Source organism: Leopardus geoffroyi, chromosome B2 (assembly GCF_018350155.1).
Source record: "Leopardus geoffroyi isolate Oge1 chromosome B2, O.geoffroyi_Oge1_pat1.0, whole genome shotgun sequence".
NCBI lineage: Eukaryota > Metazoa > Chordata > Mammalia > Carnivora > Felidae > Leopardus > Leopardus geoffroyi.
Window position 1 is genome coordinate 37188004 of NC_059332.1, and position 20324 is coordinate 37208327.

Consider the following 20324-nt stretch of genomic DNA (forward strand, 5'->3'; position numbering starts at 1 on the left):
CATGAGACAGAACTCAGAGTACTAAGATGTTCCAGAAACCCTCAAACTCAGTAAGTCTAAAAACAAGCTCAGCATCTTTGGAGAACTACCACATTTCATCAATTCTAAGACAGAGTTTTTCAAATTTTAACATTTCTGAAGTTGAGACACAGACGTGATGGTATGTCATGGTTTAATTGGCAATACTGTTTCCTTTCTTAGTGGTACATAACACAATGGGACCTCAAAACTTCTGGTTTCTTAGATTTGATAAAATATGGTTAACTTCCTCCTAAACTTAATCCTCAGATTTAAATCCCTTAAATCACCAAGATCTGATTTTTTAGAATACAAAATTTCCATCCTCCCTACTACCACTCTAGTTTATCAACCTTACACAAGTCAGACACCTACCCAGCTGGTCTCCCTGAATCATTTTTCACTATTTCAAATCAACAAGTATTACATCATGGATCAATCTTTCAAGACCACCACCATACTCATGTCTCTCTTCCTTTTGAAAATTACCTTCTGGTTGTGTATAAGCCAGATCCCAAGCTACTTTGAAAGACTTCTATGATTTTGCCTGAGCTGACCATTACAGCCTGTGTTGTTTATCAATGCAAGCCTTCCACCTCTAGCTGAGCTCTCCTGATGACAGTCCTTGAAATGTCCCACCTCGGCTCTCAGTCATAACCAGTCCTCCCGTCTGAATACACTGTGCCCCAATACCCCTCGCATCAAATGTTAGGATTCATCTCAGGCTTCATAATCTCCATGAAATCTCCCTCAACCCTTCTGAACTAGATTCCCTTTAGAAGTTCACAGCATGTGCTCGTCTTAAACACTGTTGTACTGAACTTTTCATGGGAGTAGATCTTATTTCCACAAGGAAATTAAAAAGGCTCAAATGCAGAGACTATTTTGCATTTACACACACAGCGTAGTGGTTAATTACACAGCCTACCTAGTAGGTTTAACTCTCAGCTCTGTATCTTTCTGTGTGACCTTCAGCAAATTATTTAACCTCTCTGTGCTTCAGTTTCCTCATTTGTGAAATGGAGCCAATAATGGTAGCTACTTCAAAGGGTTGTTTTGAGAATTAAATGATCATGTAGAGGGGCGCCTGGGTGGCTCAGTAGGGTGAGTGTCTGACTTCAGCTCAGATCGTATCTCGCGATTCATGAGTTTGAGTCCCATCTCAAGTTCTGTGCTAACAGCTCCGAGCCTGGAGCCTGCTTTGGATTCTGTGTCTCCCTCTCTCTCTGCCCCGCCTCCACTTGCACTTGTCTCTCTCTCTCTCCCTCTCTCAAAAATAAACATTTAAAAAAATGATCATGTAGAACTATTACTGATTATATAAGCACCTTGTGTTAACCACTATTATATTTATTAATAACAAAAATCACATAAGTGTTGGAAATGTAACACAAGTGTTAGCTACTATTATTATTTAGAATATCCATGTTCACAGGACCTAAAATAGTAAGCGTGTAGCACATACTCAGTGCTGATGTGATGAAGGAAGACACGAAAGGTCTTAGCATGAGAAGCTGTTTGGGAAAGTGTCTATTTCTGACATTTTAGGGAACAGCTAAAGAAATCCATCCAGAAATGGCAAGAAATCGCTATTTTGGGGTCTGCAAAGGCTCACCAGTCTCTGGAGGAATTAAGAGGAGAACAACAGGAAGCAGAGCTGTATGTTCTTAGACCCACACACCACATATACCTGCAACTAGAGTTTTGTGGCTCATTTTGTAGCTGAAACTATCAGACAAAGGAGAAAACTTCCTAAGGAACGCAGGATAAGCAGGTACTCACTGAGCATGCCTCTGTAATTGAGGTCCATATCCCGGCTCTCAGATCGAACTTTAATAGCATCCAGAATGGCATCAGGAGACAACAGTCCTGAAGGCCTCACAACATTCAGAAGTTCAGTGAGGCTCATCAGAGGCAAACGCACAGCCTGCATGATTTCAGCATGATTCTCCTTTGAATTGTGCTTACACCAATTTAACAAGGCTAGGAAGATATCTTTTTCGGGAGCTGCAAATGAATCTCTTAATACGATGTTTAAAAGTGCTGTCTGAAAAGGACAAAACAAAAAATTCCAGTTATCAAGGAGCTCAACCATGTGTATGATCAATCAGCAAAATGTTACAGAACTGCAGGTATCACTTATATCTCAGCAACTCTTTTTGACCATCTTCTTTCTTTAACCTTCGTGCCATATACTCTCTTGCCCATAAGGGCTCCATGAATAGCCATGGGCATCTTTAAGCACTACACCAAATGTCTAGTTTTTCCAACACATCCTCTGTGCACCTATCTTCAATAAAACAAGAAGAAAAATGGCAGCATGGGGAGCTGTCATTCCATGCAGGTTCTTCAGGAGAGTTTACATTTAGAAGTCAGTCAGCGGTGCCTGGGTGGCTCAGTCGGTTGAGAGTCTGACTTCGGCTCAGGTCATGATCTTGCATTCGTGGGTTTGAGCTCCACATTGGGCTCTGTGCTGACAGCTCAGAGCCTGGAGCCTACTTTGGATTCTGTGTCTCCCTCTTTCTCTCTGCCCGTCCCCTGTTCACATGCTATCTTTCTCTGTCTCTCAAAAAAAAAAAAAAAAAAGTTAAAAATTTTTTTAAGTCAGTAAGATACAGCTGGAATTTAAAATTCGAAACCTTTTGCTCCATAGCATTACTGCACTCCCATATTTTTGGTTCTCAGATTTCTAGACTGACCTCCAGTAACCTTGGTGTGACCCTTGAAGACCCTTGCCTCTAAAAAGTAAGTAGGATAATAAAAATCATAGTTTACACTCAAGCCAAAATACATAGCTTTTCAAATAGGTTTTTTCATGTGAAATATTCAGGTTCTAGGATGAACACAAAAAAGGAAAGGAGAGACAACCACCAGGGTTCAGAGAATGATTTTGAGCAAAATAGTGTGACTATTTTTTTCAGCCAGCAAAACAAAACAAAACAAAACAAAACAAAACAAAACAGCAGTGACTTAAAGACACCCAATGACACATCCGATCTCTTTTATGAATTTTCCCTCCCATAATATGGAATTATTAGTTGCACTCTCTGTTGGAAAAATACAAAACCAAAACATAGTATGCAACACCACAAAGGAACTTATTTGACTATCATCACACTGATGATACCGCTCTGTAGCAGTCTCTTTTACACTTAGAACCTACCAGAAGAATCTTAAAAAAGAAACCAAAAGCAATTTGCCTCTCTTTTATATGATCTACACAGAGTCTCAGCAGCCAGAGGCAGGTGGCTAGACAGATGACCTCTTCTAGACCGATGATTTTTACTTTTTTTAATCTCAGTCTATTGCTCTACTCTTACAGCACAGATCTAAATTGTACAGGGCATGCCTGTGAAGTTCTTGCAGATGATGACACACCTTAGAAAGGGAGAGGAAGCCTTCACTTGAGAGCACCTCCTGAGCATTTCTGTCCATAAACAAGCAGCACATGCAAGTTAACTTGGGAAGTGAGTAGAGGCTGGCAACATCAAAAGTCATGCAGACATTCTGAATGTTAAGTATGGTGCAGAGATACTCAGAGGTAGAGTCCTCCAGCTCTGGAAATCCATATTTATGAGCTAGGCTCAGAAAGTCCAGCAACACCTCCTCCTTCTCATCTGTCAGCGTTGCCCGCCCAGTGTAGATGTATTTTAGCAGCATTGTGAATGCTTCTGCAGTGGTGTCTTGAAGAGGGATTTCTGCTTCGGGCTGAGATTCTCGCATCCCACCATACAGTAACGCTCTGCACATGAGAGAAGAAATGCGTAAGGAAAACCTCCAATAAGATTTGCCACAATATCATGAAACGATGGTTAGCAGCATTATGCAAACGTAAATTTGTTTAGTGACACAAAGATTCAGGTGAAGAAATGCATAGTAATCACTTTATTTCTCTAAAGGAAGAGAAATTATTTATATAAACTATTTTGGGTTAATTCCATAAACAATTGGACTAATGAAATTATCTTGAGACCTCAAATATGTAATAAACATTCATTAAACAGAAAGATGAAAGTACTCTTTTGAAAGGAACAGCAAAATCTGTATAAACATATTAAAGGCAGATAAGGATGTTTAAAAAATAAAAATCTGTAGGAAAAGATATAATCAGATAAAAACAATTACAGACACTCAGATGCCATTCTCCCCTGTCAGACTGGCAGAAATTAAAAATCCTGTTAACTATTCAGTGCTGCAAAAGCAATAGAAAAACAAGTTCTCTCATGCACTGCTTTGAGCCTATAAATAGGCACCCTTTTGGAGAAAGTAATTTAAGTAATCTGTTAGGACTCAATTCTAGAGAAATAATACAGCAAAGCAAAGATACATCTTAAGAATGTATACTGAAACAATGAAAATGTTGAAAAAAATTTTAAATGTCCATCAACAGAAATGCACTTAAAAAAATGGATATATGCATTCTATACAGCTATTGCAGAGATAAAGAAGATCAATATATACAGTCTTGGAAGATGTCCAGGATACGGTAGATAAGTCAAGTTGTAGACCCACATGGGTTGCATGGAAAAAAGCATATACCACATAATTATACGTGTATGCACATAGGTAATGTGGATATATCTATTTATATTGAGAAAAATCAGGGGAAATTCATCTTACACTATTAACAGAGGTTGTCTCTGGGGAATGGGCTTAGATGGCTGGTAGGGAAGGACTTCCATTTGTTACTTTATAAATTAAAAATGAAACTGGTGATGGGATTATGGGTGATTTAACTTTTTTTTTTTCTCCTGTCTTTTCAGTATTTTTCAGATTAAAAAAAATCCCCATATTATTGCTTATCTGCTCATCTAAAAAATGAAAACCAGACAATCCAAATGAATTTGAATTTCTACTTCTATTACTACAGGAGGAATAATATGAGCCAGTTAAACCTCTAATCCATCAGGAAAGAAAGGGCAGCCAGAGGAGGACCAGGGAGGAGTGTAGAAAAGGACAGTACAAGTGAGAAAGGAAATGTGTAAAAGTGAAAACAAGACAATAAGGGGGGGAAAAGAGACTCCCCCTGCTCCTAAGATTCTCAGAGCAGGACTAGCATTTCAAGGGTTCCCTCCAATACCTGCTGGAACTTCTCCCACCCTCCCCTTGGCATTCTGGCTTGCCTCAGGGCAACAGCTGAAACCATCCAGGCAAAGATTCACAAATATTCTGAGCATACTTCTTCACCCGGTTACATACTCTGCCTAAAAACACTCTTAAAGGTTTTCATTAATCCAGAGAGCACCCCACCACGACCTTAAAATTACTAGATTAAAGAATACTTTCCTAGGGAGGGCTCGCCAAGACTTACTCCCCCTGCAGAGTGATCCATGGTATTTACCTAAATTCTCAATACTTTAAAAGTGGTTTTCATGGGGCTCCCTTAGAACACTAAATATGAACCCCCAACTTGTGAAAAATCCCCTCTTGTTCAGTTAGTTTGTCCTTATGTGGGAATTGATAGGCTTTATGACAACACTAGGGCCTCTCCTAAATTTCCTTTGCATATGAACAGTGTCCGCAATGAGAATCTAAGACAGCTTTGGTAATGACTCTGAGTTGAGCCTAGTGAGCCATCATAGATTATAAATGTTTAATATCCACAAAGAGACACCAAGAACAAGTTCAGTAAGCGAGAGGAGTACATTCCATTCATTAAAAATGATCTTCAAATTTCTAAAAGTATGTGAGTTTCTTTTAAGAATATCCTGAACATTTAAAGGTACCCACACACAGTTGTCTCAAATCATTTTTGAAAGAAGAGAGGCATATAATATTAACAAATATAAAACATAAGGCTGAAAAGTTCTGACCTAATAAGGAATGGTCTCTCAAACACTTTAATAGTAATGAGTGGACCAAAAGTAAGAAAAGGGACAGAAACACAAAGGAAAAGTGTGCAGAAGACAGAGGCTGGTAGCGAATAATGACTAGACCAAGGCCAGCAGTCAGGGTTGAGCTGACCACCAGCAGGGGGAGTAGGACAGTGTGCGCTCTCTTTTCGAAGCTCCTGGCTTTATCGACAGTGGCATTTTATATGTACAAAATGGAATGCTCTAAAAATGTTTAAAATGTACTAAACGCATTCTAGATAAATGGTAAATATTTCCAAGAGACTCACTTCACAACAGTGTGTGTGTGTGACTCTAGATACTGTTTTGTGGACTTATTACTTAACTCTAATTGTAAAAATCAGACTACAGTTTTCACTAGAAGGTAACTGAAATTTTCTCTAAGCCTTTGGCATCTTAATTTTTAGATATCAAGTTTCCCAGGTAAATCCATGATTTTATGGATATGGACTCCATGGACTCCAAGGATTTATCAAGGATAAATTATCACTCAGTCTATAATTCAGTGGTGATTCCCATTTAACAATTATTAGGTAAAATGTAGAGTCATTAGAACTTAGCTTAACAATCTTAAGCCTGGAAGCTAAAGGTCTGAGCAACAGACAACAGTTATGTATAAGGAGGATTTAAAAAAAAATTTTTTTAATGTTTATTTATTTTTGAGAGAGAGAGAGAGAGAGAGAAGGAGAGAGAGAGAACTTGTGCGAACGGGGGAGGGGCAGAGAGAGGGAGACACAGAATCTGAAGCAGCCTCCAGATCTGAACTGTCAGCACAGAGCCCAATGTGGGGCTCAAATTCACAAACGATGAGATCATGACCTAAACTAAAGTTGGACACCTAACCGAATGAGACACCCAGGCACCCCAAGGAGGATTTTTTTACATTAGTCCATAAATACTTTGCTTAGTTTTAATTCTAATGTAACTATGAAACTTCCTTTCAATAAATGAATTCCCTTTAATCTAACGGGATTGCCAAATGCATATCTTAGAGATAGATCTGTTGGGTTACCTGAGTCTCAGTGGTCTGAAACTAAGAGGTATACATATTTACTAGCAAGTCCAGAGGTCAGTCTACCCACACAAGAAGCCTATCTGCCAATAAATCAATAAATCAGCTGAAGTTCAACTGTGAGAAGCAGGTGAAGGCAACAAAGATTCAGCCTGAGAAATATTCTCAAGACCTTGAAAAATCGTTGGTGTGAGACTGTCTAGCCTGGAAAGCCTTCTATCCCACTAATTCTCAGATGGTTTCTGAAGGAAAAGGTGATTAAAAAGTAACAAAAAGTCTACAAAGATGGAATTCTTATAGACGCTGAATTGAAAGACTGCTAGAATTTATTGTTATGCTTTGTTACATATTTTTCATAGAGTAGAAAATACCAGTGTTTTCCACAAGTAACTTGAATCTTCAAAAAGTAATATACACTTACCGAAAATATTGGCACCTCGCTGCTAAAATTACCCTGTGGGCAGGAAAGCGTTTCTTTTCCACAACAAATGTGACGTCGCCATATTCTTCCCCTATCAGCAAGGCACCAATATGTTCAGACAAAATGTGCACATGATCAATTTCGCCCACAGCAGTAAAGGGGCGAAGAGGGTGACTGTTACTCATCTTGTAGAACAGGTGATATTCGCTGATCTGTTATATAAAGGAGGGATAAGAATTAGTGGGGGAGAGGGAAGTATACTTAGAAAATCACATACCACAAACATAGCTAAGCAAGAATTTAAAGTACTTTAAAAAAATTCACATGAGAGAGATTTTATCATTACTGGTATCTTTATCAACCAATTTATTCTGGGAAGTAATTGAGCCTGACTCCATTAATTCCATTCCCTTCAATGTCTTATCACACTAGGAAAACAAAAATGCCAGGTCTTCCAATACAAAAGAACTTGGAGCCATCATATTCTAGAAAACTATGCCCAAATACAGGCCCCTTATTTATCAGAACCTCAGGAAAGGAAAATCAACAACCAGAAGAACTCCTCTTTATAGCATAGATCTATTCAATGAGGTGGGGTATCACTAACTATACCCAGTTGAAAAGTCATCCAGGCATATATCTAGACCTAAATCACAAACAGAATAAACTAAGTCATCAGATTTCAAATAATTTCAGGGATTTTGGTCTGAAAATATCTTAAATATTTTATAAAAAATAACCTGACATGAATGAAATCTTAACCCTCCCTCAAAAAAAAATAACCCCAATATTTTTCTCAAGACTGTAATTTCTAGTATAAACTTGCAGCTCTGATGATAAGATTGCTTACCAAAACATCATTACATTTAATCTCATTTATAGGCACTTCCTTGCTTTTGCATGCAATGCTTTTCTACAGATGTAACTGAAAATCAAAGGGCTGAAACATCATTAACAGATTTACCTGTTTGAAAGGGGAGTTATGTTCTTTGAAAGCTAAAAGTGTTTATATTCTCCAATCTCTCCAATATTTGCAGGTACAATGTTTTTAAGGGTAAGTTACCCAGCAAGTGAGTAAGAGCATTCACTGGCATTCAGGTGCCCAAGGTGGAGATGTAGCTGACAGCTCAGCCTCTATTGCTACCCTTCTAATGCACCAGAGACTAGGGGAATGTGCCTTCTTCACTACACGTCCATGCCATCTTGAACTCTCCACTTGGACCAGGATTAAAGCTTAAGCCACTCCAATCTTTAAACTTCCGTATCTAGATCCATTATTAGCAAGGTGTACAAAAAATGGCCTTAATCCCCAGATACTGCAGTGAAAGATCCTCACAGACCAGGTTCCCCAGTTACTTGCTACTCCATGTTCACCCCCAGCAGACAGAGCACCAGCAAGGACAGCGACACAGAAGGACATGGAGGATGAGTGAGGCAAGGAGACACCTGCCCCAGGTAAGTGGACAAGTTCCTGGCCCCTTATCGTAGCAGCATCAGAGGGCTAACAGCATAGTTCCCTAGTTGCCAAGGCAAATTCCTCTTCTTCAACTGCAATCTCCATTTGAAAGCCTTAAAAACTGAATCATCTCCATCACCTATGTATGAAAGACCAAATTCAGCTTGAGCGTCAGCAAATAATGCATGATTCGATTGTTTAATGCAAGATACAACAGTCTAATAGAGGAGTTGGCAAACTTTCTGCAAAGGGTCAGATAGTAAATATTTTAGGCTTTGCAAGCTATACGGTGTCTGAACAGATCACTGAAGCCAAAAACAGCCATAGACAGTAAGTAATGAATGTGCATGGCTATGTTCCAATAAAATTATTTACAGAAAAGGGACAGATAGAACTCTCAAGACTATAGTTTGCCAAACCGTGCTCTAACATATGATCAAAGATTGTACTCTAGACAAAGGATCAGACTGTTTTCTAGTTTTTGATTTCTGGCTGGGTTACCAATCAATGTTCAAAATAACACAGTTATTTTCTGTGTTAGCCATGAAATTGTGGAATCTACTGGGAGCTGACTTCAAAATCTCACTCCTCTTCAACATGAATTCTCACATCACTATCCCCTATTTCAGGGATGGTGCGTGGCTCTAAACAAAACAGACTCTTTCTCTGCCTGAACAAATGCTATGTATATACCAGTGACTATATTCTCTGGTATAATATTCTCTTAAAATTTTATCTAGGTCATAAGTGAGACTAAGTGACTATTAATGAGAAATGACTGATTTTTGGTTAACTAGCACAAAGATAAATTTTTAATTCTTCAACTGATACATAATAAACATTAACATTACATTTATAAATATCTTAATAGGTTCTCCAGATCTGTACTTCTAATACATACAATTTCATTTTGCTAAATTTATGGTTTAATTATGCTTTTCTGACTATCCACTTACTACGGAATAAATACAATTTTTATTAGCCATGTAGAAATAATTTAATTAGACCAGAGATTGTCAACAAGCTTACACATACTGGAATCACATGAGGAGTTTTAAAAAAGGGAGGCGGGGGCGGGTGGGGGGAGGGTGGTGGTGGTGCGGAGAGATGCTTGAACCCTACCCATCAGAAATTCTGATTCAATTGGTCTGGAATGTGGAATCACTTTCCAGAAGTTGATTTTAATGAGCAGGCCGAAAAGGAGCCACTGATTTAGACTCTGTTGTCGTATGGTCACATACCTTACTCTGATGCACAAATATACAAACAACATTTCTGCTGAGAAAGTTCATTGAGGGTTTGATTCTGTTTTGAATCTTACTGCAAAGAGGCAAATGATTCTAACAAAATTACCAATGCCACAGCTTATAAACAAAAAATATTTGAAAATATTTTTGCCCAATGTCCTAGATTATTTACAAAGTAATAGTTTGGGCCCACCCACCTGTATTTTAAAAGGCCTGTTTTAGAAACATACACCAATAAAGTTAATTTTTTAAACTGCTGATTTTAATTTGATAAATAAAATGGGGAAAATGTTAAAGTTAATGGAGCAAAACTGTTTCTTGACTTGTTTCTTAAGCTTTAAACCTTATTCTGCCTGCCACTATCGACATATGTGATCTTTGACAAATTTTCTAACTTCAATTAGACTGTTTCCACACCTGTAATGACATGGTTATAGACTTTTTTTAAAGTTATATTTTATAACTCTGCTACCGCCTTTTAATATCAGTGTCTTGGCCTGACATATGAAATCAACTCTGTGACTCAGCATTTGATTGTAACTCATGACTGTGATTTATTACAGCCAAAGAATACAAAGCAAAATTAGCAAAGGTTTTGAAAAAGCATATGGGACAAAGTTTGAGAACAAGACATAATCTGCCAAGGGTCCTCTCCCAGTGGAATTACATGGGACATGCTTAATGCCCCCAGCAACAAGTTGTGACAGCACATTAAATGCTGCCAACCAGGAAGCTTGTTAGAGGCTTAATGCCCTGGGGATTTATAATGGGGGCTGTTCTAATAGCAAGCCCCTGCCTGGCATGTATCCAAATTCCAGACTCCCAGAAGGACTAGAGTTCAGTACAGACCATACTGTTTGTACAAACTGCTTAGAGTGAGCCACTCTTATCAACTGGTGGCAGGAACACTTTTAAAATCTAAGTTTCCATCTAGATGCCAGACAAGGGCCAACCTTGCAGTTCAGTCCTTCTATGTTAGCCATTTTCTGTATAGTTCCAGAAACAATGAGAGGATCTAATGATGTTAGCAAAAGCAATGAAAACAAGGAATTTAAAAGCCTATCTGAGGTACTTCTTGAATCTTAGATTTGGCCTGGAGAGAGGAATACCAAGAAAATAGCCTACCTTACCTGCCCAAATGTATTCCTGACCCTGGACCTCCCATTATGCCAGATCCAAATAGTTTTAGGGGCAGCTTTCTTCAAAATTTCAAGCATCAGATAATTCCAGTGTTATTTAAACAATTACTACACATGGGAAGAAGTAGTTTTCTGCTGCTTCTTACGAAGCCAATTTAACCCTGACAGGAAGATGCGACCATATCTACAAACTCAAAAACCATCATAAATAACAAAAATCCTATGTAAAACATTAGAAAACAGAATTAAGCAGAACAATTCATGACAGAGTAAGTCAATTCCAAGAATGACAGACGAATATTAAGAAAAATAAATCCTCAAATTAAAAGGCCAAAGTGGAAAAAAATCATCATATAATTAGCTCAATAAAAGTTAAAATATTTTTAAACAATCACTACTAAATTTATTTTTAAAAGTTCTAATTGAATAGGAATAAAAGTATATTTCCTTTTATTAGGATACTAATACTTCCTTAACTTGATACATACACATAGTTTAACCGTAACGGATATAAGCATCTAATTAATAATAAAACACTAGAACCATTCCTGGAAAGATCAGAAATAAGACAAGGATGTCTACTCTTATCACTATTAACATTTTTCAGAAACAAAAGACAATGCATTAATTAATCGAACCAAGTGAAAGTTAAATGGATTAGAAAACAAAGGGGCAAAATAATCACTATTTGAAGATAATCTGATTCCCCATATGAAAAATCCATGAGATGGAACTGGAGAGTGTTATGCTAAGTGAAATAAGCCATACAGAGAAAGACAGATACCATATGGTTTCACTCTTATGTGGATCCTGAGAAACTTAACAGAAACCCATGGGGGAGGGGAAGGAAAAAAAAAAAAAAAAAGAGGTTAGAGTGGAAGAGAGCCAAAGCATAAGAGACTCTTAAAAACTGAGAACAAACTGAGGGTTGATGGGGGTGGGAGGGAAGGGAGGATGGGTGATGGGTATTGAGGAGGGCACCTTTTGGGATGAGCACTGGGTGTTGTATGGAAACCAATTTGACAATAAACTTCATATATTGAAAAAAAAAAAAAAGAAAGAAGGAAGAAACAATCTTCGAATTGTAACATAATTTTAAGAAGTCTGTCCTAACATGTTCTTATTATAGACATAGTTCTAAGGATTCTCTCTCCTCTGTGCACTTTGTGCTTCTATGTTAAAGAACCAGGGGCGCCTGGGTGGCGCAGTCGGTTAAGCGTCCGACTTCAGCCAGGTCACGATCTCACGGTCCGTGAGTTCGAGCCCCGCGTCGGGCTCTGGGTTGATGGCTCAGAGCCTGGAGCCTGTTTCCGATTCTGTGTCTCCCTCTCTCTCTGCCCCTCCCCCGTTCATGCTCTGTCTCTCTCTGTCCCAAAAATAAAGCAACGTTGAAAAAAAAAAAAAAAAAAGAACCAGAGAGTGCATCAACATAGTTTTTTTTAAATATTTTTTCTGAAATCATCTCTCCTTTTGAAATAAATAATCAAATTTAAAAAAAAAGAAAAATCCATGAGAATCAACTGAAAAAAAATAAAGGAGGAATCAACTGAAAAAAATAAAATCAACTGAAAGAAAATAAAGGAGGTTCACTAAAGTAATCTCAAAAAATTATTATATGAAAATATATAGCATCCTTCCACACCAAAACCACCAGCTATAAAACATAAAGAAAAAGACTTGCAATTTATAATTGCAAACCCATCCAATACTTGGGAATAAATTCATAGAATAAGTAAATTATCAAACTCTATAAAAGAATTTAGGAGAAATAAATGAAGAGACATACATTGTTTGGACATAGAAAGATTCAATGTTTAAAGAGATCTATCACCCCTAAATCACCATATGAAAAATTCTATTGTACTTTAAATTGTGAACACAAAATGTTTTGAAACCTCAAAATTCAAGAAAACATTCTTGGTAGGGATAACACAGTTAAATAACAACAATTTGGTAAATGGGCACAGACAAAAAAGTTGACACTGAGAAGTAAGAATTTTATATTTATCAAGAGGTGTTTCAGGTTGAGAAACACAGTTCTAATTAATACAGGAATTAAAAGTAATCCTGACCACAATCACAACAGAGTTTTTAAATTAAGTTGGGATAAAGGAGTTCATCTGGAAGAATAAATATGAAATTTGGTGTGTGTGTGTGTGTGTGTGTGTATGTGTGTGTGTGTATATATATATATATATATATATATTCTGGAAAAAAAAACAGTGGGGGCCCAGCTTAGTGGATGAGAAAGCAAATCATAAATTAGAGCAATTAGAACAATGTCATATTAGAGACAGATCACTGGAACATATTAGGCCAGAAATAAACTATACACAGGAATTCACTACAAATATATGTATACACACACACACACACACACACACACACACACACAGCATTTCTATTCAGTAGTGGGAAATATGGATTTTTTTCAATAAAAGATGTTGGCTAGCCATTTGTAAAAAGTAACCTGGATATTCACACAAGAACACAAAATTAAATGCATAAGGATGTCAACCTCAGCACTTTCTGTAACAGTAAAAAATTGGAATAAACGTAAATGCTCATTTAAAGGTAATTAGATAAACAAATAATGGTAAATCTATACAGTAGAATAGTATATAATGATTTAAAAAGAATAAATTTAGATACCATTGACATTGAAAAAAATCTGAAATATATGTATTTATGTGGAAAAAGGCAAGCTGCAAAACAGTACTAGAGTAAAATGTTATTCTGTTAAATAAAGTCTTAAAAAGCAAACGTCAAATTGTTAACAAGAGTTATTAATAACCCAATGGATCAGGGTTAATTAATGTGAAAATTTTAAATAGCGCACTACATAGCTTTGTAATGTTTAAAATTTTATAAGATTTTTCATTTATGATAAAACTTTATACAAATATTTCAGTAACTTTGGCCACTAAAATTACAAAATAAATTAGTTCAGGTATGAGACAGCAAGTGTTTTAATTTGCCACAACGAGTAGTACCTGATTTAGCGACTAAAAACAGTAAGCAGAGGGACTATATATTATCTCTACAGATGAAAATTAATTAACAACTTGGAGACAAGGACAAAAAGTTCATTACACTAAGACAGACATTACGCCAAGGCAGGAATGATTATCAGATACCTGGGTAGCATGGACTACTAGGGCACTGTATCTGATATATCCCAACTAAAGGTCTTCACCTTAGAGGTTTTCAGTTCGACTTTTTCTAGACTGAAGGCACATTGTTTCAGATGCAAACAGTGCTCTGAGATTTGCTCCTGTTGACAGCCCCAGTCTAAATTTGCTGACGTTCACAGGATAAGGCAAGGGTAATCTATTCACTCAAGCTGTTCCTTCAAGGTGGGAGGAAAGAGAACAGAAAGGCAGAGGGAATACAGACAGACCTACTAGAAGAGAGGGCAAGAATACCACCACCAGAAAATGGCACCATTCGTGAGAGCATATAGTTACTATGATTAATTGAGGGTTCCAGGACTTCATATGGATTTATTTACATGGGATTGTGGTATAGAAACAACACTCTTTTTCATGTTTGGGTAATGTTCATGGGTTCAAGTGCATAAAAAAAAAAAAAAGACGACAAATGCAGCAGTACTAATATTCTAAGGGTTATTGACTGTTTACTATGCAATAAGAAACCCACACCCATTTGTTCAAACCAAAATAATAAACAATGTCCATCAATAAAATGAGATCACCATGTGTCGTTTTTAACACTGTAATGTTATAATTACTTCTTAAGGAGTCTGAAAACAAACAAACAAACAAACAAGCTTACCTAAATATCAGTTTCTTTACTTAAAGCTCACTTCTGAAAGAACTGCTTACAAACTTTTAAGAAGGCCTTTCCACCACATTTTTTAGAATTAAAGTTTATTTTCCAGTGTTTAATCAGGACATAGACAAAGAGCAAAGTTCCACCAGGTGGAGATGCCAAGGAGTCCTTGAATGCTGTATAAATCCCCCTGGGAAGCCCTGTTGGCCCCGCCTATTTCCTGACTGGAAGGCCTTTATGGCTAAAAAGACCTTCTGCTCTTTAATTACAAAATATAAATGATCTTTCTCTTGAGGAAAGCAATGGCATTTACAAGCATATGGTTTAGCAATTTCTTTCTGCTCTTGGTACCCATGTGGTGTGTAACTTGAAGTAGTATTCCTTAAACTTTAAATTAATATCGCCTGGGGAGATAAAAGATATCCTGTCTGCATCTTAAGCACTGTCAAAAAAATCACATTCTACTTTCTCATGGGAAGGATACCTCACTTCTTTTGATATATACTCTACCCTTGTCATCCAAAAGTCTGAATAAACAGGTGTAGACTGCCCATATTGGTAGGTGTAACCTTGATTCTGATATTCTGCAAATCTAATCCTAAACCTTGCAGAGTCCTGTCACTGGAGCAGTAAGGGCCGTGTGAGAAGCACAACTGTGTCTCACAGGCATTTTCTGGCTTCGGGATGCCCGAAACGTCTTTCCCTGGGAAAGATGAAATGATTTCTAACATCCAGTCCCACTCCAAATTCCTGTCACTCTATGATTTTATATGTTTGTAAATAAATGTTTATGGATATACACAGTTTGGAATACTAAAGAACTATATTATAACAAGACCATTTAACAAGATTATTTTATCGAAGTGTATATAACTCCATTTACCAATTACCACATTGATTCTCCACTTTGTCAAGGGACAAACTAGTTTCTGAATCTGTATATGATTCATCTGATAAAAGATTTACTGAAGAAAAAAATAGGTTTATTGAGCTCTCTTCTATGATACAGGCCCAGTGCTAGGTGACAGGAACACAAAGATTAATAAAAGATAAAGTTGCTACCTTTGAAGAACTCACTGTCTGCTGAGGAAGCTAGGACTTCGGAAGACAAATAATACTAATTCTAGAACTAGCAAGCCATGATTTTATGATGTTCAGAAAGTAAAATACAGCCATCTTCTGTAAGTACCACACTAAAGCAACCACAACTATGCTAAACAGGTTATTAAATGAACAGGAACTCAGAAAATTATGTTATATCCCTGTATCAGAGTAAAAGTTAATATTCAAACAACTGGCTACTTTTCTCCAAAAAGGGATGTTCACATCCCAGAGCATGTACAATACAAGCCATAGGAATTTGGTGAGAAAGCCTTAACGCTTCTACTGACATTCATTTTTAACCTAGAAAAATGAGAGGGAAAATTAAGCTTTAGTAATCTTTAATATGTAGATGAACATTGCCTTCTCTCATGATCTGCATGTCAAAAACACTCACTTGTCTAGGATAAATAAGCATCTAGGGAATTCAACAAAGACATACGGCTCAGGAAGTATACTCATTTGCTCAAGTAAGTATCAGGTTTACTTGTGACTGCTTATGTGAATTTTCCAAATGTTATCTGGTTTTTAATTAAATTATTGCTCACAAAACGACAAATAGACTAAAAAAGGTTCCTGCAAGGAAACCGCTGATTGAAGATAATGGAACAATGCCAAAACAAGTAAATGCCCATTATGATAATTCTACTCCTAGTAATCAGATTTTATAATACGTCCTAGAGATCTAATGCATATTACAGTGAATATAGACAACAAATTGTATTATAACCATCAAACTTGCTAAGACATTAGAATTTAATTATTGCAACTACTAAAAAGAAATGCTAATCATGTAACATGATAAAGGTGGTAATTATGGCTACAATGGCAATCATATTACAACATGCAAACATATCAGATTAACATGTTACACACCTTAAGTCTATATGATGCTATATTTCAAATATGTTTCAGTAAAAAAGTGACCTCCAAATTTGAAATAATCAAGATCATTTGAAACATACACTATTATTAACAATGAACTTCCAGGGGCGCCTGGGTGGCTCACTCAGTTGGTTGAGCATTCGACTCTATTTCGGCTCAGGTCATGATCTCAGGGTTTGTGGGATTGAACCCCGTTTTGGGCTCTGAGCTGACAGTGCAGAGCCTGCTTGGGATTCTCTCTCTCCCCCTCTCTCTCTGCCCCCTCCCTGATCACACTGTCTCTCTCTCTCAAAATAAATAAACTTAAAAAAAAAAAAAACAACAACGAACCCTCATACAAAAGGCATTAAAACATATGTTGAACAAACATTGGTTGAATGCTTTAACCCAAAAAGAAGTTTAAAACAAAATTACAATCTAGTAGCAAATTAACTATTTTGCAGTAGGACACAGAAAGTACCTTTTACCTAATAATAATGGTTACGATTTACAGTGGACTTACTATAAGCCAGGCAGACTCTTAAGTATTTTATACATGTCATCTTATCTAATATTCAAAGAACTAGCTTAGGAAAGTACTGTTTTTAATTCTATTTTACAGATAGGAAATTGAGACACAGACAAGATTAGGCACTAGTCCAAGGGCACAGACAATAAACAGCACATCCAAACCAACGTCTGTCAAAGGCCTGAACTAACAAGAGCTATGCCACAGTGACATGGAAGAAATCAGAAATGACTCTATGATTCCTGCCAACTAGCTTCCCTGACCAGCAGTCCTCAAATTCTTTTCAAGACACCCTGTTTAGATTAGGTAAAATATGCCTTGGCTGATAGAATGAAGTGTCATTTTTCAAGCCAGCTTTTGGAGATTACGTACACATCTGCTTTACTAATATAGGGAGAATAATTCAGATTTTAACTGAATGTAGTTAAATTCTAATTACTGAAAAATTACAGACCAAGAATATTGTTAATACAAATATGCATCCATGTACAGTACAGGGTTAAGAGAAAATCTATAACAAACTAAGCTGACAATGATACAACTGAACAGCAATTTATAATAAAAAAACAAGAATAGAAACAACGGTGAAAAGTACAACCAACCCAACATACACTGATAATATGGATCTCTCTGAAAATGTAAAATAATTCTAACTTAAGCATGTTCATACATGGAACAGGAGCTTTGCAATGTTGCTACAGACTACACAGTAGCCAGAATTATTAGCAGAATATAAAATTGTATACCTGAAACTAAAATAACACTGTATGTTAACTGTACTTGAATTAAAAAATATTTTTTTAAAAAGGTACTGAGAGCACCATGTCATTTATCCAGATATATATTAAAATACTGCTAATATTAAAAAAATTAAAATCCTTTCTAGACTCTAGTATTATGCTAATGTGGGTTTATGAATGCCATTTTGCATACCCTTAACACTTCACTTGATTGGTTTTTAATAAGTTGCCAAAGGATATATATAAATGAAAGACTATGAGATCGACTGACACTTGCCAATATTTTTTGATCAGGGCTCACCAGTAGCCTTGGCCATTTTTGAGAGGCATTCTCCTAGATAAGGCAATGCTTCTGGCTCAGTTTGGCAATGATATCTAATTTTGTGGTGGTTGGGGGAACCTATTCTATTACTCCATCTCAAAATATCTAAGATTCCCAAGGCAAAAACAGCCTAGTATATAATTTACAGTATTAATTTTATTTTCTGTCTTCAATTTCTCTGGCTCCAATCTCTAAAACAATCTTTCCCAAATACCTGCAAACAAACAAAAGCGTTTAAATCAGCTATCCTAGAACAAAAATATCAAATGACCCAAGGGAGCTTCCTTCTGTTGTTTTAAAGTTTCCCTAAATACTGAAACTTCTTCTTTCTTCCCTACGAAGTACTTTCTTAAGCTTATGCTCCAGAAAAGCATAAGGTGAAACTTACTATCAGATTTTATTAACCTAAGTTCTGAATGTTTACCCAAAGACATACATTATCCAGCTACCAACTTCCCTCAGTCTCTCAGGTCGTGTTTGTTCTACTGTTTAAGTCCCTGTAAGGCAACCATCTACAAGATGGGATGACTTTTGGGAATGACAAGTCACAGGCTACAACTCTAAGAGGTGACTATCACTTATACTTCTCAGAGTTTATATAAACATCCTTTTTCAGGTGCTCAGTCTTATTGGTCCCAAGTCCATTGAAGACTGCATGAACTGTATGCTGGGAGCAAAAAAAATATATATGCACCTAGAGCCAAAAAGCAATGAATAAGTCATGATGAGTGCAGAGGTTATTAGTTGTAATAATATTTGAAAATACAGGACAAGCCATTTCTGTTTAATTTCTTCAGTGGCAACTTATGGGTCTATAATATTTTGCCCAGATTTAAATTATATGATATTTTCATAATTAATAAACATTATAGCATGAACTCCCATTAAAGCAGTAGAATAATCAATTGCAACAATTTAATTTCTTTGTAGCAAAGCTACTGTGAACATTTGCATTACTGTCTGTGTAAAGGAAATTGGCTTTTCATTTGTAGATGTTATAAAAATGTTCTACTGTGCATACTTTGATGCAGTTTGTTAAACCCCATATCCAGGCTATTTTCTGTGAGCTGTGAATTTAAAAAAAGATCAAGTCTTAGAAGTCAGTCCACCTAAAAATCTTGACTTACAAGTTTATTTGTTGCCATTCTAGAACATAATCTAAAGGAAATGTTCACAATTGATACTAGTCTTCCTTTTGGTTTTTTCCCCCTTCTCTTTAGTTTTATGAGCATTGTCTTTATTCCTTCAACATAGCATTCTCTACAGCAATGAAAAAAAAAAAGAATAAAAATCAGAGTAATTATCATCCTGCAGACTAGGAGTTCCTGTCTGAAATGACAGCCACTGCTCCAAATGTATAGCCAAACTAAGTCTATAGCCAAATCCAAAGCTATAGTGCATATGTAAGAATAAGGGAACGAACAGCACATGTCAAGCAAACAACCTTCATTTAGCAACAGAAAAACTTAGCCAAAAGTTCAAGTTCATGTCTCTTGAGCTTAGGAAAATTGACCTTTCCTGTAAAACTGTCATCCTGTCATGTTCCAAACAATCTTCCCCTAAATCTTCCACAAACCCCCGTGAATAAGCAAATATGTGCCCTGTCTTTCACCCTCTTCTGGTGCATGTATAAACTTCACTTACGCTGTGGGAGCATAAAACCCATAAAAAAAAAAAAAAAAAAAAAAAAAAAAGAGAGAGAGAGAGAATACTGTATTTTTTTTTCATTCTGTTTTAGAACAAAGACTCTAAAGGATAGTATATGGGTCTTCTATATCCTATACACTAATACCCCCAAGATGCTACTGAATAATTGATGAGCTTATGATTA

The 20324-nt window shown here is 36.6% G+C and overlaps 1 protein-coding gene across 4 annotated transcripts in view; it reads right to left on the reverse strand.

Moving 5' to 3' along the window:
* The window catches only part of BTBD9 (BTB domain containing 9), a 414802-nt gene that overhangs the window by 369949 nt on the left and 24529 nt on the right, over positions 1–20324 (reverse strand). For 2 of the 4 annotated variants that reach the window (XM_045498063.1, XM_045498064.1), the window contains exons 2-5: positions 8754–8898; positions 7304–7515; positions 3397–3760; positions 1801–2065 (exon numbers count right to left, since the gene is read on the reverse strand). In XM_045498063.1, the coding sequence (XP_045354019.1) occupies positions 1801–2065; positions 3397–3760; positions 7304–7488 (814 nt within the window). In that variant the 5' untranslated portion in view covers positions 7489–7515; positions 8754–8898. The remainder of the gene's footprint in view (positions 1–1800; positions 2066–3396; positions 3761–7303; positions 7516–8753; positions 8899–20324) is intronic. The other 2 variants (XM_045498061.1, XM_045498062.1) reach the window with 1 other exon arrangement.